The sequence below is a fragment of the Lissotriton vulgaris genome, chromosome 11 (genome assembly GCF_964263255.1).
Source record: "Lissotriton vulgaris chromosome 11, aLisVul1.2, whole genome shotgun sequence".
Taxonomy (NCBI): domain Eukaryota; kingdom Metazoa; phylum Chordata; class Amphibia; order Caudata; family Salamandridae; genus Lissotriton; species Lissotriton vulgaris.
Window position 1 is genome coordinate 267,879,374 of NC_141699.1, and position 18,586 is coordinate 267,897,959.

Sequence of the window (18,586 nt, forward strand, 5' to 3'; positions counted from 1 at the left end):
TCACATCTCCATTTCCTTAACTATACAGTTATACACACCTTACTTATTCAAACATATACTAACACATATTTACTCTCTTATACAATCCTTGATACAAGTTCACAATGATTCATACAGCCACTCTCACATTCACTGGCTCTTATGTTCAGTTATTTATATATGTCAACTCTCACATGGAGTGTGTTTTACATATGTACTTACTTTGACATGTAGAACTGAGATATCCATTCACTCACCAATATACTCATGCACACAGTCAACTGTCCATACAGCTGTTTCTACATGCACTTTTGAACCCATACACCTAGGGAATCAACTGCTCACACATCTATGCACAGAGTTATACACCTCCCAGCCACCCACACACATACTCAGTCTCCCATACAAATACTTGGGCAACCATTCAATAACCCATATAGTTACTGATATAGCTACTGATTTAAACATGCAGCAGTTTACAGAAGAACATAAATAATGATTGCCAAATTAAGACACTTTAATCACTAACCCATGCACTCAGTGAGACACATTTAATCATTCTCTCATACAGTCAGTCATGCACCTACTAAATCCTTCATCCAGACACTTATACATCCACTCATTCTTCAATATGTAAGACATATTTTAACTTTACAGAAACATACAGTCACTGGGTGTTGTCATCAGTGATGTCATTTGAGATGTCATCAGTGATGTCATCAGTGATGTCACTGACCATGTCATGAATGATGTAATATGTGACATCATTAGCAGTGGATTGCGGGTCCACGATATATAGTTAGTGCAACTAACTATATATGGAATTTCAATGGTTTTGTGCAAATAAAATAAGGTTTTTTAAATGCTAATCCCTAACTATATATGGTCTATAACCTATGGTTTTTTCAGTGAATTTTCAAGGTTTTGTAAATGCAAATTCCTAACTATATATGGTCTATAACCTATGGTTTTTTCTGTGAATTTCATTGGTTTTTTAAAAGCTAATATCTATAGCTGTAAAATATATTCTTTATTAAGTGACGTATCACGTAGCCCGTGAGGCGCCTCATGATGCATCGCATAACCGTGACGTATCGTCTCTGCAGCGCAAACCAAACCCTAAACGTAAGCGCGCCAGAACACGCTTAAAGATATATATATATTTTTTTAACCTTAATTAGACAAAATCCACACGTGCACATATCACAAACGTTCAAAAAACACAATATGTCGGACTCCCGTTACGCTGCCGGTTAGCTGCCTGGTTAACGTACCAGGAAGCACCTTTACCGCGAAAAATCGCAAATTTTTTTTTTCACCCCCCAGGGAACTTTAATAGCCCCCTCATCAATCCTAGGGGTTCAGGAGGGGTCTGCCTTACCCCTTTCATTCATTTACACCTTTTTTTTTCCACCTCTTGTCTCTCGATCTCACAGAGAGACAAGATGGCGGCCGCTCCAGACTGTTTACAATGATAACAGCCAATCAGCTTCTCCTCAGACTCCCGTTACACTGCCGGTTAGCTTCCCGGTTAGCTGCCCGGTTAGCTGCCCAGTTCGCGTACCAAGACGCGTCTCTACGGCGAAAAAATCGGATTTTTTTTGTTTTTTTTTTTGGCCCCGCGTGGCTTTATAATATCCCCCTCATCAATCCTAGGGGGTCAGAAGGAGTCTACCTTGCCCTCTTTCCTTCATTTCCCCCTTTGTTTTGGCCTCCTCTTGTCTCTCGATCCTACCGAGAGACAAGATGGCGGCCGCTCCGGACTGTTTACAATATTGACAGCCAATCAGCTACTCCTCAGACTCCCGTTACACTGCCGGTTAGCTTCCCGGTTAGCTGCCCGGTTAGCTGCCCGGTTCGCGTACAAAGACGCGTCTCTACGGCGAAAAAAATCGGATTTTTTTGTTTTTTTTTGGGTTACACTGCCGGTTAGCTTCCCGGTTAGCTGCCCGGTTAGCTGCCTGGTTCGCGTACCAAGACGCGTCTCTACGGCGAAAAAATCGGAATTTTTTTTTTTTTTTTTTGGGCCCGGCGTGGCTCTATAATATCCCCCTCATCAATCCTAGGGGGTCAGAAGGGGTCTACCTTGCCCTCTTTCCTTCATTTCCCCCTTTGTTTTGGCCTCCTCTTGTCTCTTGATCCTACCGAGAGACAAGATGGCGGCCGCTCCGGACTGTTTACAATATTGACAGCCAATCAGCTACTCCTCAGACTCCCGTTACACTGCCGGTTAGCTGCCCGGTTAGCTGCCCGGTTCGCGTACCAAGACGCGTCTCTACGGCGAAAAAATCGGATTTTTTTTTTTTTGGGTTACACTGCCGGTTAGCTTCACGGTTAGCTGCCCGGTTAGCTGCCCGGTTCGCGTACCAAGACGCGTCTCTACGGCGAAAAAAATCGTTTTTTTTTTTTGTTTTTTTTTTGGGTTACACTGCCGGTTAGCTTCCTGGTTAGCTGCCCGGTTAGCTGCCCGGTTAGCTGCCCGGTTCGCGAACCAAGACGCGTCTCTACGGCGAAAAAAATCGGAATTTTTTTTTTTTTTTTTGGGGCCCCCGTGGCTCTATAATATCCCCCTCATCAATCCTAGGGGGTCAGAAGGGGTCTACCTTGCCCCCTTTCCTTCATTTCCCCCTTTGTTTTGGCCTCCTCTTGTCTCTCGATCCTACCGAGAGACAAGATGGCGGCCGCTCCGGACTGTTTAGAATGTTGACAGACACCGGAGAGCCAATCAGCTTCGCTTCGCAAAGTTCCGATACGCGAAAAGTTCGCGAACCGGAGCGCTGCCCGGAGCGCTGTTACAGATATATATCTTGTTTTAAACGTTAATTTCTCAAAATCCACTGAAGCACATATATTGAGACCTAGCAAAGGCACATCGGGCTAACAGTCCCTACAATTTTGCCAAGTTTCGTGAAAATCCATTCAGCCGTTCGGCCTAAAAGTGAGTCCAACCGCCCTATGGAAATTAACATGGGAAAAACGTGTTTTGGGACCCCCCTTTTTTCTCAGCCCCCCCTTGACGAACCCCCCCCAAATTTCCAGGAGCTGCTCAGAAACAAAATGTGCCATTTTCCTGAAAATTTCAGCCAATTCCGTCCACAAACGCCAAAGTTATTAGGCATAGAATTTTCAAAAGTTCCATAGAGAAAAAATCCTAACTATATATACCTACTGGCTATCGCCAGTAGGTAATATATATATATATATATATGTGTGGGGCACATATAATATAATGTTTCCGGGGTCCCGCGCATGGGCGGGAATATTCTACTGCTTATGACTTTGATGAGGATCCCCTTTAAGAGAAGTAAGCAGCTTCCCTTCCTAAAACTATGAATACATTAAAACTATGTACAGTTAGGTACACTTACCTGGGCATTCACAACCCCCACCCTTGGCCCTGTTAGCTACTGCTGCAGCATAAGAGCGAGCATCTAAGATGAGTAGCTTCTGGGGTTGAATAGCTACGTTCTCCGCTACTGTGTTGGATAGGGAGGAATCTGCATTGGAAGAAAAAAAAAACATTTCTGATTCAAGTGTATTTGCAGATGAACAACCTGGAAACTAAAATCGGAAAGGTAGTATTAGTCATTTTCAAACAGGAAAATTCAGATGGTCAGGACGGATGAAAACTACCTGATGTTTTAGACATTTGTTCTACAATGCTTCATACACTGATGTTGGGGACTGAGGGGAAGGTTGAGGATATCAATATTGTACTGGTGTGATTTGAGTCATGAAACAAGGCCAATACTAATGTACATGTTGTAAAGGTCATTGTTTTCAATTGATCATGTAAAAAAAAAAAAAAAAAAAAAATCGCAATTACAGTTGTTTGTGATAAAAGCATTAAAAAATAAATTATTTAAATAAACATTGTGGAATAGTCAATAAGAGAGGTGTCTGAAGCAAGAGTTGGTGAACGGACAAGGTCTTCACAACAGTAGTCCTTGATATTAGATGGGCGACAGAGCAGGCTAACCAGTACCTATTTCAGATATACCACTTGATGAAGCATGAACAAGTGAGACATTAAGAGCGTCCTAATTCTAAGCTAAGAAACATGATCCTTATTTAAACAAGGCTATCAGGTAAAGACTTAAGACAAATAGCAGTACATAATGAACAACTTACTTACCTTCGGTAACGATATATCTGTAAGAAACATTAGTAGTGATAGATTCCTTACCTTAGTATTACCTCCAGGCATCAGACTGGATCCGGAAAGTTCTCACCAGCAGTACCCCTTGCGCATCGGAAGGTGGCGTTGTGCGGCTCCGTGCCTGTCGTTGGCGTTGTGGTTGCTAAGATGATGTTGCGGCAGCTACTTAGACGCCGCTCTCGCGCGCTGACGTCAGTCCTGTACACGACTTTCCACGCCAGAAACGCAGAGACATGCAAGATACGGACCACTGGTGTCTTGAAACTTGGGCCCTGAAAGGGATGACCTTAATCCTAGAAATCAGTTAGCAGAACGGGGAGGATGGGTGGGGCGGTAAGGAATCTATCACTACTAACGTCTCTTACAGATCTATCCGAAGGTAAGTAACTTGTTCATCTGAAAGAAACATATAGTGATAGATTCCTTACCTTAGAATAGATACCCCAGCAATACCAACCCTGGTGGTGGGTCTGCGAACCAAGATCACACGAGGAAGTATCAGAGAACAGAAAGGCCAAAGAAGCGAACTCTCCGGACTTGGCTGTCCAGGCAGTAGTGCTTAGTAAAAGTGTGCAGCGAGGCCCACATACCTGCCTGACAGATTACTTGCGTCCCAATGCTGTAGTGGCTGCCGTCACCCTGGTGGAATGAGCGCGCAGCTCCAACAGAGCTTCCTTTTTAGCCAGAGAATAACAGGCTTTAATGCACAAGACGACCCATTGAGAGGTAGTCCGCTTGTGTACGGCCTGACCTTTCTTGGCACCAAAGTAGCCAAGAAAGAGCTGGTCATTCACCCGGAACTGTTGTGTTTGGTACAAGTAAAACGAGAGCGCACATTTTGGGTCCAGACAGTGGAGCCTTTCTTCCTCACTAGAAGGATGAGGAGGAGTAAAGAAGGTGTGCAAAGTGATGGTCTGCCCACTGTGAAAGGTAGTGACAACCTTTGGCAGAAAGGATGGACGTGTTCTGAGCACAACCTTGTCCGAATGGACAGATAGAAAATGAGGTTTACAAGAAAGAGCCTGGAGCTCACTCTCCTGGCAGAGGTGATGGCAACCAGGAAAGCAGTCTTCAAAGTCAGAAGACGACAGTTGTGAAGAGGCTCAAATGGAGCGAACATTAAATATGTAAGTACGAGATTCAAGTCCCACTGTGGCATTACGAAAGTAATAGGAGGGAAAATTTGAGTAATGCCTTTAAGAAATCTATTTACAACAGGGGACTTGAAAAGAGAGGGCTAATCAGGGAGCCTGAGAAAGGCCGAAAAAACAGAAAGATAGCCCTTGATAGTGCCCAGAGCAGAGCTCTGCTGGGCCAAAGAAAGAATGAACAGAAGAACTTCTGAATGAGGGGCAGAAAGGGGATCCACAGCCTTACCTGTGCACCATGCCACAAATGTATGCCACCTGCACAGGTACACCAACTTAGTGGAGGGCTGCCAGAATGATATCACAGACTTAAGGAGGCAAGTCAAAAGGAATCAACTGCCGGAGCTTAATCTCCACGCAAAGAGGTGGAGACTAAACAGGTTCGGGTGGAGGACAGTCCCCTGCCGGTGTGACAGGAGATACCCCCGGAGAGGCAGTTGGATCGGGGGATCGATGGCCATACTGGGTTGCTTGGGATACCAAACTCTTTGAGCCCCGTTCAGAGCCACAAGAATGACTTGGGCCCGGTCGCGCCTGATCTTCTTCATCACTCTTGGCAGAAGTGGTAAAGGCGGAAAGGCGTACAACAGACCGCAACTCCACTCGCGACGAAAAGCGTTGCCTAGCGAGTGCCGCCTTGGAAATTCCAACGCGCAGAATTGCTGACATTGCGCGCTCTCTTTGGTGGCAAATAGATCTAACCAAGGCTCTCCCCACTGTCGAAAGAGAGCTTGCGCCATGTCCGAGTGAAGACGCCATTCGTGATCCATCAAGCACCTGCGGTTGAGTTCGTCCACCCTGGAGTTCAGTGAACCTGCCAGGTGTTGAACCACCAGGGAAATTCCCTGCTGTTCCAGCCATGTACAGAGCCTCCTGACATACGGTCCACGACCCCACAGCCTGTTAATTGCAGTACCACATGGTGGTGGTGTTGTCTGTGAACACCTGCATCACTTTCCCTTTGACAGAGGGAAGGAATGCCTTCAGTGCAAGTAGGATCGCCCGAAGCTCCAGAAGGTTGATATGGAGCCCGGACTCGGCCGGAGACCAGAGGCCTCTCATCTCCCCGTCTCCTATGTGGCCCCCCCATCCCAAGAGGGAAGAGTCTGTCACCACTGTGTGCTCCGGTTAGGTTAGTGAGAGGGATCTGCCCTGGACCCAATGCTGGTTCATGAGCCACCACTGCAGCTGCTGTGCAGTGCCCTCCGAGATCTGGACGTAATCGAACAGCTTCCCCTGATGCTGCGCCCACTGGAACTTCAGGTCCCACTGCAGAACCCGCATATGCCATCTAGCATGAGTGACCAGCAGGATGCAGGAGGCCATTTGGCCCAGCAGCCTCAGGGTTATCCTGACCGAAACCAAGGATAGAGACCGAGATATTGGAATCATAGCCTGGACTCCCCGTTCGGGAGGATAGACCCGAAACTGTGTCGTATCCAGAACCGCTCCGATGAAGAGTAGCTTCTGAAAGGGAATCAGGTACGACTTCTGCACATTGATGGAGAACCCCAGCAAATGCATGCAGAAGGTCGGCCGGAGTCTTGAGGTGGGAGATGACTAGCCGGGACGAGCCCGCCTTCAACAGCCAGTCGTCGAGATAGTGGAAGACTGGAACCCCTGATCTGCGCAGATGAGCAACGACCACCGCCATCAATTTCGTGAACACCCTAGGGGCGCTGGTAAGGCCAAAGGGGAGCACGGTAAACTGAAAGTGCTTGTGGTCTACCGTGAACCACAAGTAACGCCGGTGGGCCGGCAGGACATCAATGTGTAAAAATGCGTCCTGCAAGTCCAACGTTACTATCCAGTCTCTAGGGTTGAGAGCAGACAAGAACTGAGCCAGAGTTAGCATCTTGAACTTCTCCTTCCGGAGGAAGCGATTGACATCTCTGAGGTCCAAGATAGGACGTAGGCCCTTGTCCTTCTTGGGAACCAGAAAGTAGTGGGAATAACAACCATATCCTACTTCAGGTGCAGAAACGCGCTCTATGGACCCCTTGGCCACGATTTCCTGTTAAAGAAGTGCCAAATGATCCCCTCGATATGCGGTGGTACTGGGGTGGCATTGCTGGAGGGGCAGTCTAGAAGGGGAGGAGTAGCCCCTTTGGACTATTTGTAAAACCCACATGTACGAAGTGATGGTGCGGCAGTAGGGGAGGTGATGGCGGATCCTGCCACCCACTGGGGTTTGATGGGCCTGAAAGATGGGGCAGTGGTGGCCGGGGTGGAAGTGGACTGACCCGCCCTCTGGCACACTGATCCTCCTCTGCGGGTCCCACGTCAGCGGCCGCGCTGAGACTGCTGCTGTTACTGTGGCCTGTGGCTCTGAAGCAAACGTGCTGGGGCCACGTCCATGGCCACAAAAGGAGCAAAAAGCAGAAAGCGGAGGAGGGCGAGTGGCCGAAAGGCCCAAGGACTTGGCCGTATCCCATAAGTCCTTAAAACGCTTCAGCGCACTATCTGCCTTGTTGCTTAAAAGGCGAATGCCATCAAAGGGCATGTCCATCAGGGTGTCCTGGACATCCCCCGAGAAGCCAGTAGTCCTCAGCCAAGCATGGTGGCGGAGCACCACTGTTGTGAAAATCACTCTGCCCAGCGAGTCGGCGGTGTCAAGGCCACATCGTATTGTGAACTTGGCTGCATCTCTCCCCTCAGCAATAGCCTTAGAGAGCACGGTCTACGCCTCCTCCAGACACTGAGGCAGCACTTGCGCCACCGTATCCCACACAGAGTGGGAATAACGGCCCAAGAGGCATGCAGTGTTCACAGACTGCAGCCCAGAACAGGCGGAAGAAAAAATCTTCCCAAATTGTCCCAGTCTCTTGTATTCCCTGTACGGGGATGTGGTAGGGAATTCGCTCTGGGACGGTGAGCTTTGGACAACCAAGCTCTCAGGGGTGGGGTGTTGGGAGAGGAAAACGGGATCACCCGGGGCCGGGCGATGGAGTCGGGCCACGTTCCTATCCACAGGAGCCCCTATGTTGGTCCTGGATCAAGTGCCCAAAAGAACGTCAGAGTGTGCCTCTTGAAAGGGAGGCAGTGGCTCCGCAGAGGTAGCCGCCGGCTGAAGCACTTCTGTCAGGAGGTTAGTACTGACGGCCACCTTAGGGAGTTGGCTGTTGAGGGCCTCCGCCGCCCTACGCAACATCACTGCGTAACTTGCACCCTCCTCTGTAGCCACGGTAGGAGGAGTGAGCATGCCAAGGTCAGGAGAGGAATCCTGACCACTGGCATCCCCCCGTTCCTCTGCCCAGTCCGGGTCATACTCACAATGAGCTGTCAGAGGGTCCTCAGACCCCTCCCAGTTCTCCCCTTCCTCCAAAGGCTGATGTACAGGCTGAAAATAAGGAGGCTGTGCAAGAAACTGGCTCTATATATACTGCACCAAATTGAGGTACAGTGTGTACAGAGTTCAAGGGTCTCCAGAGGCTTGGCAGAGGTTAAAGTTAAATAGAACCTTACTCTCTGAGGTGGTAGCATGGTCGATCAGTAAGCAGTATCAGAGGACAGTGTTAAGCATTTGATGTGCACACTCAGTCAGCAAATGAATTCACACACTCAATAACTGAACTCTATGCCAATTGTTTTGTATAAAACATATACTGTTTTATTTCTAGAACCAAGCAAGCCTAGCACAGGTAAGCACAAAAATACTTTGCAGTAATAAATTACTTGTATGAACAAAGTTCAATATTGCAGTGTAACTTGTACTGGTTTTGGCTACAGTTTTAAGTAAGCAGTTTGCAACACATGGCAGGTATAGTACATTTGAATGAATGGGCTTTTTAATTAAAATGCAGTTAATTACTTTTCAGATTACTTTTGCTAACACAGGGCTGGATCCTAGATTCAGCCCTGTGACATTTCCTGAAAACAGGTGAGTAAATGCGTTTTAGAAGTACGATTTTTAAAGAATATTATTGCATTTCAAAAGTTGACACTTAGAAACTGTTTCACATCGAATCACCAATGTTATCCTATGGGAGGAAATTCACTTAGCATGTAAGTTTTGTTAACTGCTTTTTCTCAGTGCTGGATAACTATATTCAGCATTGGGACATTTCCTGAAAACAGTTGAGAAAATGTGTTTTGGTTATTCGGCTGATTTTTAAGGAATATTTCTAGTTTTCAAAAGTTGACACTTCGAAACTTTTTGGGAGAACAAGTGTCAATGTTATTCTATGAGGAAAAAGAGGTTATCGGTTTCCGGGTAGGTAATCGGTCTTTGGAGTTAGGGTCCTGGGGTTAGACTCCGGGGTCTCCTAGGGTCAGTGATGCACTGTTGTTGCACCCTCAGCGGTACTCGGGTGGCCGGTTGCAGAGTGTTGAGGCCCAATGTTATCCTATGGAGGGTAGGGGGACTCTGGGTGGTGGCTGCTGGCAAGCAGGATACGGGGTTGTGGGAGCAAAACACTTAGGGTTAGGCTCAGGGTAAGTTGGGGACCAATTTAGCACAAAAAGGGAACCCTCAGCGGCACTTGGGCGGCCAGGTGTAGGGTGCTGTCTTGAGGTCGGGTGCCCTGTTGATTTCCATTGAGATTCTCCGGGACAAAGAAGCACTGCAGGCTCGGGGAACTGGATCTTCCAGGAGCGACATCCACTTCGAGGTGTAAGAAGGAATGTTGAGGGTTGGTTAGGCACCGCTGGATTGGGCACACAAGGCATGGGGCGTCTGGTGCAGGGGTGCGTTGGGACATTAGATTTTCTTACCTGCTCTGGTTGCGGTAGTGGGGGTCCTCTGGATTAAGGCTATAGGCGTCGTCTGGAGGCTTGATGCAGGTCAGGGGTCGCCGGATCTCGGGTCAGGATCGCCAGGGGGACCTCCTCGTGGTATTTTTCCACTCTAGCTCGGGCCAGGTTCGGCGGGTGCAGAGTGGGCTGGATTCGCGGTTCCTAGCTGGCACCAGAAACTGCAGTTCAAACACGTCCGGTGTTCACAGGAGAAACAGCTTGGAAAGTGAAGGCAGGCAAGTCCTCTGGGGTTTTTGAGGTTACTGGCAGCTGGACACGCCGGGGTTTTGCAGGAGCAGGTTCGAGGGGAGACAGGCCTGTAGGGCTGGGACCAAGTCAGTGGGAGTCGTCCTCTTGTTAGCTCTGCTCGGCTTCTCGTCGTCCTTCTCTTCTTTTCTTGTGGTTGCTAGATCTGAGGAAGGAAGGTTCATGGTGCCCCCAAATGGAATATGCTACTTACCAGTATGCATCTGTTCTTGGCATGTAGGGCTGCTGACATTCATATCTGGGCATAGATCGCCGCCTAGTGTTGGGTCCAGATGATTGCACATTGTTGTCCTGGAAGAGTGTTCGAAGTATCACAAGATAGGTGGCCCTCCCTTGGACTACAGTGCCCATGGGCATCCTCTCCATCCTTAGATTGTTTTTCGCCATTGTGGCAGAGATGGAGTATAGTACAGTAAGAAATGTCCATGCAAAAGAGAGAATGCTACAGCTGTAACAGGCACCGGGGAGGAGGGTGGGCGATATGAATGTCAGCAGCCCTACATGCCAAGAACAGATGCATACTGGTAAGTAGCATATTCTGTTCGAGGAATGTGGGCTGCTGAATTTATATCTGTGCATAGAATGTATAGCAGTATCTCCCCTAGCGGTGGTTGCCCGTGCCAGCTGCAGCAGTCTGAAAAAGAGTTTTGAGAACAGCCTGTCCTACAGCAGCTTGCTGTTTGGAATGTACATCTACACAATAGTGTTTGGTAAATGTATGTATGGTTGACCATGTGGCTGCTCTACAAATTTCGTGTAAAGGAATATTTCCTAGGAAAACCATGGATGCCCCTAGTTTGCGTGTAGAATGCGCCCTAGGGGGAACTGTTAAGGTGCGTTTTGCCTTTAAATAACATATCTGAATGCACTTAACGGTCCATCTGGCTATACCTGATTTTGAAATAGGGTTGCCTTTGTGTTGCGGTGAGAAAGCAACAAACTGTTTTGTTTTGCGAAATGCCTTAGTTCTGTCTATATAGTATAGCAGAGCTCTTTTGACATCTAGAGTATGTAAGGCCCTTTCAGCAACTGTCTGTGGATTTTGAAAGAACACTGGCAGTTCTATTGCTGGATTTATATGAAAATGGGATACCACTTTTGGCATGAATTTGGGGTTTGTTCTGAGAACTACTCTATTCGCATGTACTTGAATGAATGGCTCTTGAATAGTTCGGGCTTGAAGCTCGCTAACTTTTCGAAGCGAAGTAATGGCAATAAGGAAAGCCACCTTCCAAGTAAGAAACTGTAGTTCGCATGAGTGTAGTGGTTCAAAAGGTGATCCAATAAGTCTGGTTAAAACGATGTTTAGATTCCAGACTGGTGAAGGTGGTTGCTTTGGAGGAATTACTCGTTTAAGTCCCTCCACAAATGCTTTAATTGCTGGCACTCTAAACAGTGAAAGGTGTTGCCTGTTTTGGAGATATGCTGCTAACGCAGCTAAATGTATCCTGATGGATGAGTAGGCTAAATTGCAACGTTGTAGGTGCAAGAGATAGCAAATGATGTTCTGTGTAGGAGCATCTAATGGGTTTATATCGTTGTTACTGCAGTAAATGACGAAACGTTTCCACTTTGCTGCATAACATGCCATGGTAGTGGGTTTTCTTGCCTCCTTGATAATATTCATGCAGTCTGGAGGCAAGTTCAGGTATCCAAACTCTAGGATTTTAGGAGCCAGATCGCCAGGTTCCGCTGTTGCGGATCTGGGTGTTGGATTTCTCCATGGCTCTGAGTTAAAAGATTGGGTGTGAGTCGCAGTCGTTGATGAGGCACCACTGACAGTTCTAGGAAGGTTGTGTACCATGGTTGCCTCGCCCATGTGGGAGCAACTAGGATTAGCGTCAGTGAATGTTGGCGCATTTTGCGTGCCACTAGCAATATTAATGGAGCTGGGGGAAAAACGTACGCAAATTTGCCTGACCAGTTCATCCATATCTCATTGCCCTGCGACTACAGATGTGGGAACCTGGCGGCAAAGTACTGGCATTTTGCGTTTTCGCTTGTGGCAAACAGATCTATCTCCGGTTGTCCCCACTGTCGGAAGAATGGTCGGAGCACATTGGGGTGAATCTCCCATTCGTGCATCTGTTGACTGTGCCTGCTGAGCAGGTCGGCTATTTGACTGTTCTTGCCTGGGAGGTGTTCTGCCATGAGAAACATGTTCCTCTGAATGGCCCATTTCCACACACTCTGAGCTAGATGCGATAGTTGTGGGGAATGTGTTCCTCCCTGTTCTTGAATATAATACATAGCTGTCATGTTGTCCGTCCGGATCAACACAGTCTTGTTGCATACGTGTTTTTTGAACGCTTTTAGTGCTAGAAAGACCACCATCAACTCTAGTAGGTTGATGTGCATCCTATTCTGTTGTATAGTCCATAGACCCTGGGCTGGGTAATGCAGGACATGGGCTCCTCAGCCTATCAGGGATGCGTCCGCCGTCATCACTATTTGTGGGACAGGCTCCTGGAACAGTCGTTCTTTGCAAAGGTTTTGTGGATTCCACCAATGCAGAGAGTTGTATGCCCGACTGGTCACCAACACTAGGTCTTTTAATTGTCCCTGAGCCTGGTTCCACTGCCTTGCTAGGCACTCATGTAGTGGACGCATGTGTAGTCTGGCATGAGGGACTATGAATATGCACGAGGCCATCATGCCTATTAGTTGCATGAACACTCGAGCTGGCAATGAGTGTTGTGGTTTGAACCTTTGGATTAACGTTTGCATTCCGTTGATCCGTGCTGTGTTTGGATATGCCTTTGCTGCTAGTGTATCTACTGTAGCTCCCAGGTACTGTTGTACGTTGGAGGGTTGTAGGTGTGACTTTGGGTAGTTCAGCGAGAAACCTAGACTGTGCAGGAGATGAATGGTCTTTGACATGTGGCTGGCACATTGCTGGGCAGATGGCGCTTGTATTAGCCAATCGTCCAGATATGGGTACACATGAATGTGTTGTCTCCTGAGATGCGCAGCCACTGTTGCTAGGCATTTTGTGAACACCCGTGGAGCTGATGTTACACCGAATGGTAGGACTTTGAATTGGTAGTGTTGTCATTGAATTGTAAACCTGAGATACTTTCTGTGAGCAGGGTGTATTGGTATATGAAAGTATGAGTCTCTGAGGTCTAGAATTGCTAGGAAGTCTCCCTGCCACAGCAGTGGTAAGACTTGTTGCAGAGTGAGCATGTGAATATGCTCTGATAAAATGTACTGGTTGAGGGGCCTGAGGTCCAATATTGGTCTGAGAGACCCGTCCTTTTTGGGAATGAGGAAGTATAGCGAGTATACTCCTGTTCCTTGATGTTTTAATGGGACTGGTTCTTTGGCCCCCTTTTGCAGCAATAATTTTATATGTTCCTCTGACATTGTACAGTGTACGGGTGGTATGTTGGGTGGTGTGGATGTGAGTTCTAGGCAATAGCCATGTTGGATAATTTGCCTGACCCACTTGTCTGTAGTGATGTTTATCCAGACTGGTAGGAACTGTTGTAGTCTTCCCCCGAATGGTGTTGTATGGTCTGGGGTAGTGCCAAGAAGTCACTGTTTGGTATTAGTGAAGGATCTATTGGCATTGCCTCCACGCCCTCAGCCCTTGTTATTATTTCCTCGGTCTCCACCACGATTTGTGTTTTTATTGTATGTGGATTGCGTATTACTTTTGTATGTGGAGGATTGCTGCGATGTATTACCTCGCGCTCCTCCTCTGTAGTTGGAGTGACGAAAGGAGCCTCTATGTTGTTGTGACTGAAGAGCCCCCATTGACTTTGCAGTCTCTGTGTCCTTTTTCATTTTGTCAAGAATTGAGTCAACTGCTGGACCAAATAAAACATCTGGATTGATTGGCTGGTTAAGAATTGTGGTCTGGACCTCACTCTTAAATCCAGATATGCAAAGCCATGCGTGTCTCCTAAGCATTACGCTTGTGTTGATAGATCTGGCAGCTGTGTCTGCCGCGTCTAGAGCACACTTAATGGAGGCATTGGTAATGAACTTTCCCTCCTGTACAAGTTCATCGGCCTGCTCTTTGAAAGGCTCAGGTAAGTGTTGGAGAAGTGCTTCTAAACGGTCATAGTGCGCTCTGTTGTATCTCACCAACAAGGCTTGAGTATTGGCAATTCTCCATGAGTTTGCTGCTTGAGCAGCTACTCTCTTGCCTGATGCTTCTAAAATCTTTCACTCCTTATCAGGAGGAGGAGCCTCTCCAGTAGTTTGAGAATTAGCACGCTTACATGCGTTGGAGACTACCAATGAGTCTAGAGGCAGTTGTCCCCTGATGTAAGTAGGGTCTAATGGTGCAGCCCTATACTTTGTCTCAATTCTAAGGTTGATGACACGTGCCCTAGCAGTGTCTTGAATATGTCATTTGCGTGCTTTAGGACCCCTTTTAACATGGGAAGTGTTTTGACACTTTTTTCTGATGTTGCAAGAGTATCAAACAGAAAATCTTCCTCTATAGGATCTGCATGCATTTCTACTTTATGGTAGAGCGCTGCTCTATCTATTAATGAGTTGAATGCCACTGTGTCTTCTGTAGGTGATGGCCTAGCTGGGTATGCAGGTGTGTCTGTAATGGGTTGAGTCTCATCAGGCGACACAAAATGGCGTCTGGAGTGGACTAGGAGGGTCCGAGGAAGGTCCCCTTCAAGAGGAGACAAGGGCCAGTCTGGAGGAGCTAGACCAGCGGTGAAACAAACGTAGGACGTCGTCTGGAGGGTCACTAGCCAACGGGCAAGTGACCGGACAACGTGGCAAGCAACGCAGAAGCAAAAGGGCCCCACGCAGATCTGGTGGATGCTGGGGGGCTGGACTTCGGTGCTCGTGCTGCTTGGGGTTGGGGCTTCTCTTACCCCAGTGCACCCACTCGAGGGTCCCTCGGCGGTCGTGCTGGATCAGTGTCGTGCTGGTTCTGATGATAGCCGGTTCCTCTGGTCTTGTCGCACCCACGGTTCTCAGCTGTGCTGTAGAGGCAGATAGAGGTCAGAGATGGCAGGGAGTCCGGGTCTCGTCGTGCTGGTCGGTCTGGTTCCGGAGGAAGGACGTGCAGCAAACCGCAAGATACTTAGTTGGTGCCTGCTGATGCAGGGTGACTACTCCTTAGTCACAAGGGAGAAATCTTGAGAAGAAGTCTTGAGTTCCTTTCGTGGAAAGTAGTTTCAGTATTCAAAGATGATCTAATCTGGAAGGGTCCCCGCTCCTACCTTTATTCTAAAGAAAGGGGCTGGTACGCGACTAGGTCCTGCCCATGGGTGGGACCAGGAAGGGGGGTGGTTACACCCCTCTCCCCTGTCCGGACTTTCCCCAGCTCAGGGGCTGGTGTGCCCCTGGAACTGGTTTAAGCCGGCATATGCACAGTGAGCACCGGGGTGCCACTAGCAGTCGCCTTCCTATTCAGCCCTGCCTACCTGGGATACACAAAACCCTGTCTGGGATGGTGCTAGCACCGCCCCTGACAGGAAACCCTTTGTCCAAGCTCTCCTCGCTGGAAGGACTCCCAGCAGCAGGAGGTCAGACTTGTGTCTGTGGTGGCAGCATCCATTTTGTGATGCTGAGGCTCGAGTTAACTTTAACCGGGGTTCACAGTTACATACATGTCGTGTCCCTCTAGAAGGGTGGAATGCTAACCCCGTCGCCAGAATTGGCGAGGGGTTAGTATTCCAATTCGTATGACACCTTACTCGACATGTTTTGATAAAGCGATACCAAAGTTGGCAAATAACCGCGAGGATTATAAGGCACTTAAGAGTATATGGTACGCGTTATCATAGAACAGCTATTAGGACTTGGTTCCGCAAGCTGCAGACGGGCTCAGCTCATTCCAGAGCACCATCTCACATAATTCCAAGCACTCTGCCTTCAGGATTGTTAAGGCCTGCCATAGGAGTGACTGATAGGAATACATGTGTCCATTTTAGGGTTAGATATAGGTATACTATATCTCAAGCAAAGGGTGATTACACCACCTTGCCCCAGCTGTCGTGCAGCCAGTTGTGTCAGATTTAGATGGTCAGCGAGGGGTGGCAAAATACATGCTGCAGCCCTAGGTAGGCCCTGGGTACACCTATGCCCTGGATACCTAAGGTATACTGTACAGGGACTGATAAGGTGACTCAGTATCCAATTAGATATGTACCTAAGGTACATGGAATCCATTTTACAGAGAGAGCAGTAGGCCTGGGGCCCTGAATAGCAGGGTCCCAGGTCAACTAAGTCGAAAAACCAGCAAAACACCAGGCAAAAAGTTGGGGGTAACCATAGTCAGGTATCCACCTTCCTACAGGCACCACCGGAGGCACCACCCACACCATCAGCCACGTAGCGCGACTGGCGAGGGGAAGTCGCTGAACAATGATGTTTATTCGACTTCTTGTGCTCCCGACATATAAAAAGCTAAAGCCCCAACCATACCTTCTGGAACACTTCGCAAACCGAATGAAACAGCAATTAATTCTACTGAGATTGGGAGTGTACCCTACCAAAGATTTAACTCCTAAATGGAAACGCACCTGGCCCTCAATGGATTGTCGCCTTTGCGGACATGGTGATGAATCAGTGCTCCACCTACTCTGTATTTGCCCGGCACTATTATCCGAACGGAAAAAACAGCTGCGGCCGTTGCTGTAAAAAGAGCAGATAAGGACATGCAGATCTGCAGTAATAAAATGTTTAGGAGGGTCAACAGTGCAACTGGCATGTAAATCACTAAAGTTTTTAAGACTCGCTGCAAAAGCGCTAGAAAGGAAAGATATAGAACTTGATTCAGAAAATGCTCAGACAATCACTCCAAAGCAAACATAAGCAAAAGAATCAGACTCCTCAAGCCAGATCAACTCCATAAGACTAATAGGCATTAACCGTACTATCTTCCTTTACTTATCCATGTTTTAACAATCAAATGTTTTAATTGGAATTTTATCAACTAACTAGTGTTTACAGTTTATACATGAATTTTAAATCGCAAGTGTCTATGTGTTTTTAGCGGTTAATCCGCTCTTTGTATGATTTAAACCAAATCAAATAAAGTATTACTTATCTATCGACTTCTTGTGCTTCGTCTTACCTGACCCAGAGTGCGAAGAACTCTATCCTGGCGAACAATGGGGATGGCTCCGCGTTCGGTCCCTCGACCTCCCACAGGACTGGGACCTTGAGCGGCACGCGGAGCCAACTGCCGGGCTTCCAGCAACTTTCGGGACCGCTCCTGCAAGGTCTTCGGCACCATTGCCCGGCCGTCAGGCACGACTTGGGGCCGTGGTCGCGCCCCAGGCAGTAGAGACACACGCGGTGTGGGTCCGTCACCGACATCATCCGATGACAGTCCCCGCAAGTCTTGAAACCGGGCATCGATACGACACCATGAGTCAATCGACTCTAAAAACAGACACAAACGCCCAAAGAAACTCAGTCAAAAAATGACTGGGGTACCACTCTCTCCGAATCTGCGCTTGCTGGCTCGGAAAAAGAAAGAACTGACATGAGCACTAGAGGGCGACGCCTAAGTAGCTGCTGCAACGTCATCTCGGCAACCACAACACCAACGACGGGCGAAGAGCCGCACAAGGCCACCTTCCGGCGCGCAGGGGAACTGCTGACGAAAACTTTCCGGATCCAGTCTGACGCCTGGGGGTGATTGTAAGGTAAGGAATCTATCACTATGGGTTTCTTTCAGATATGTGGACTACAATCCTATTACTCCCACATTTTCATCTGAGAAATGGGAAAGTAGTCAATATTATGACAAAACAGATCATTCCCATGAAAAATCCCAATCAAACCAGCATTCCTGGATGTGTATGAATCTGGATGCTATGCAGGAGAAAGAGAATGAGCTTACCAAACTCAACGTCTGAGAGGTCCCCTCCATTGGAGAAGTTCCTGGAACAGTTTCCGTTGGACAGCTTGCTGTTATTATTAGCTTTAGAGTCAGTGGCACAGGCTTTGGCCAAAGACTGAACAAGGTGCTCATCATCTGCATTTCGCCATCCCCACCAGCTGACTTCAGGCTGCCCGCAGCGAGCAATCACAGTTCCATTGCTCTGGTGCCTGCAGAGAAGATATAATGGTAAAATGGAAAATGCAGAGAACTCGAACAGAGCACTACACATGTACATTAGAATGTGTCACCTTGTCAGTCAGTAAAGTATCTTTATTTTGGTTAATTAAAACCATAAAAGCAATACACAATTCATTATTAAACAAACATACATTGTACAAGTAAAAACTTTACAAATATACAAATATACACATGATTACACCTTGTAATCACAATAAACCTACAGCTAGCACAACTTCGGATTAAGTA

At 47.7% G+C, this 18,586-nt stretch overlaps 1 protein-coding gene across 11 annotated transcripts in view; it reads right to left on the reverse strand.

Moving 5' to 3' along the window:
* The window catches only part of MTMR3 (myotubularin related protein 3), a 1,591,444-nt gene that overhangs the window by 739,411 nt on the left and 833,447 nt on the right, over positions 1 to 18,586 (reverse strand). For all 11 annotated transcript variants that reach the window (XM_086943220.1, XM_086943217.1, XM_086943214.1 and 8 more), the window contains 2 exons: positions 18,119 to 18,327; positions 3,348 to 3,476 (listed from right to left, as the gene is read on the reverse strand). In XM_086943220.1, coding sequence (XP_086799346.1) covers positions 3,348 to 3,476; positions 18,119 to 18,327 — 338 coding nt within the window. The remainder of the gene's footprint in view (positions 1 to 3,347; positions 3,477 to 18,118; positions 18,328 to 18,586) is intronic.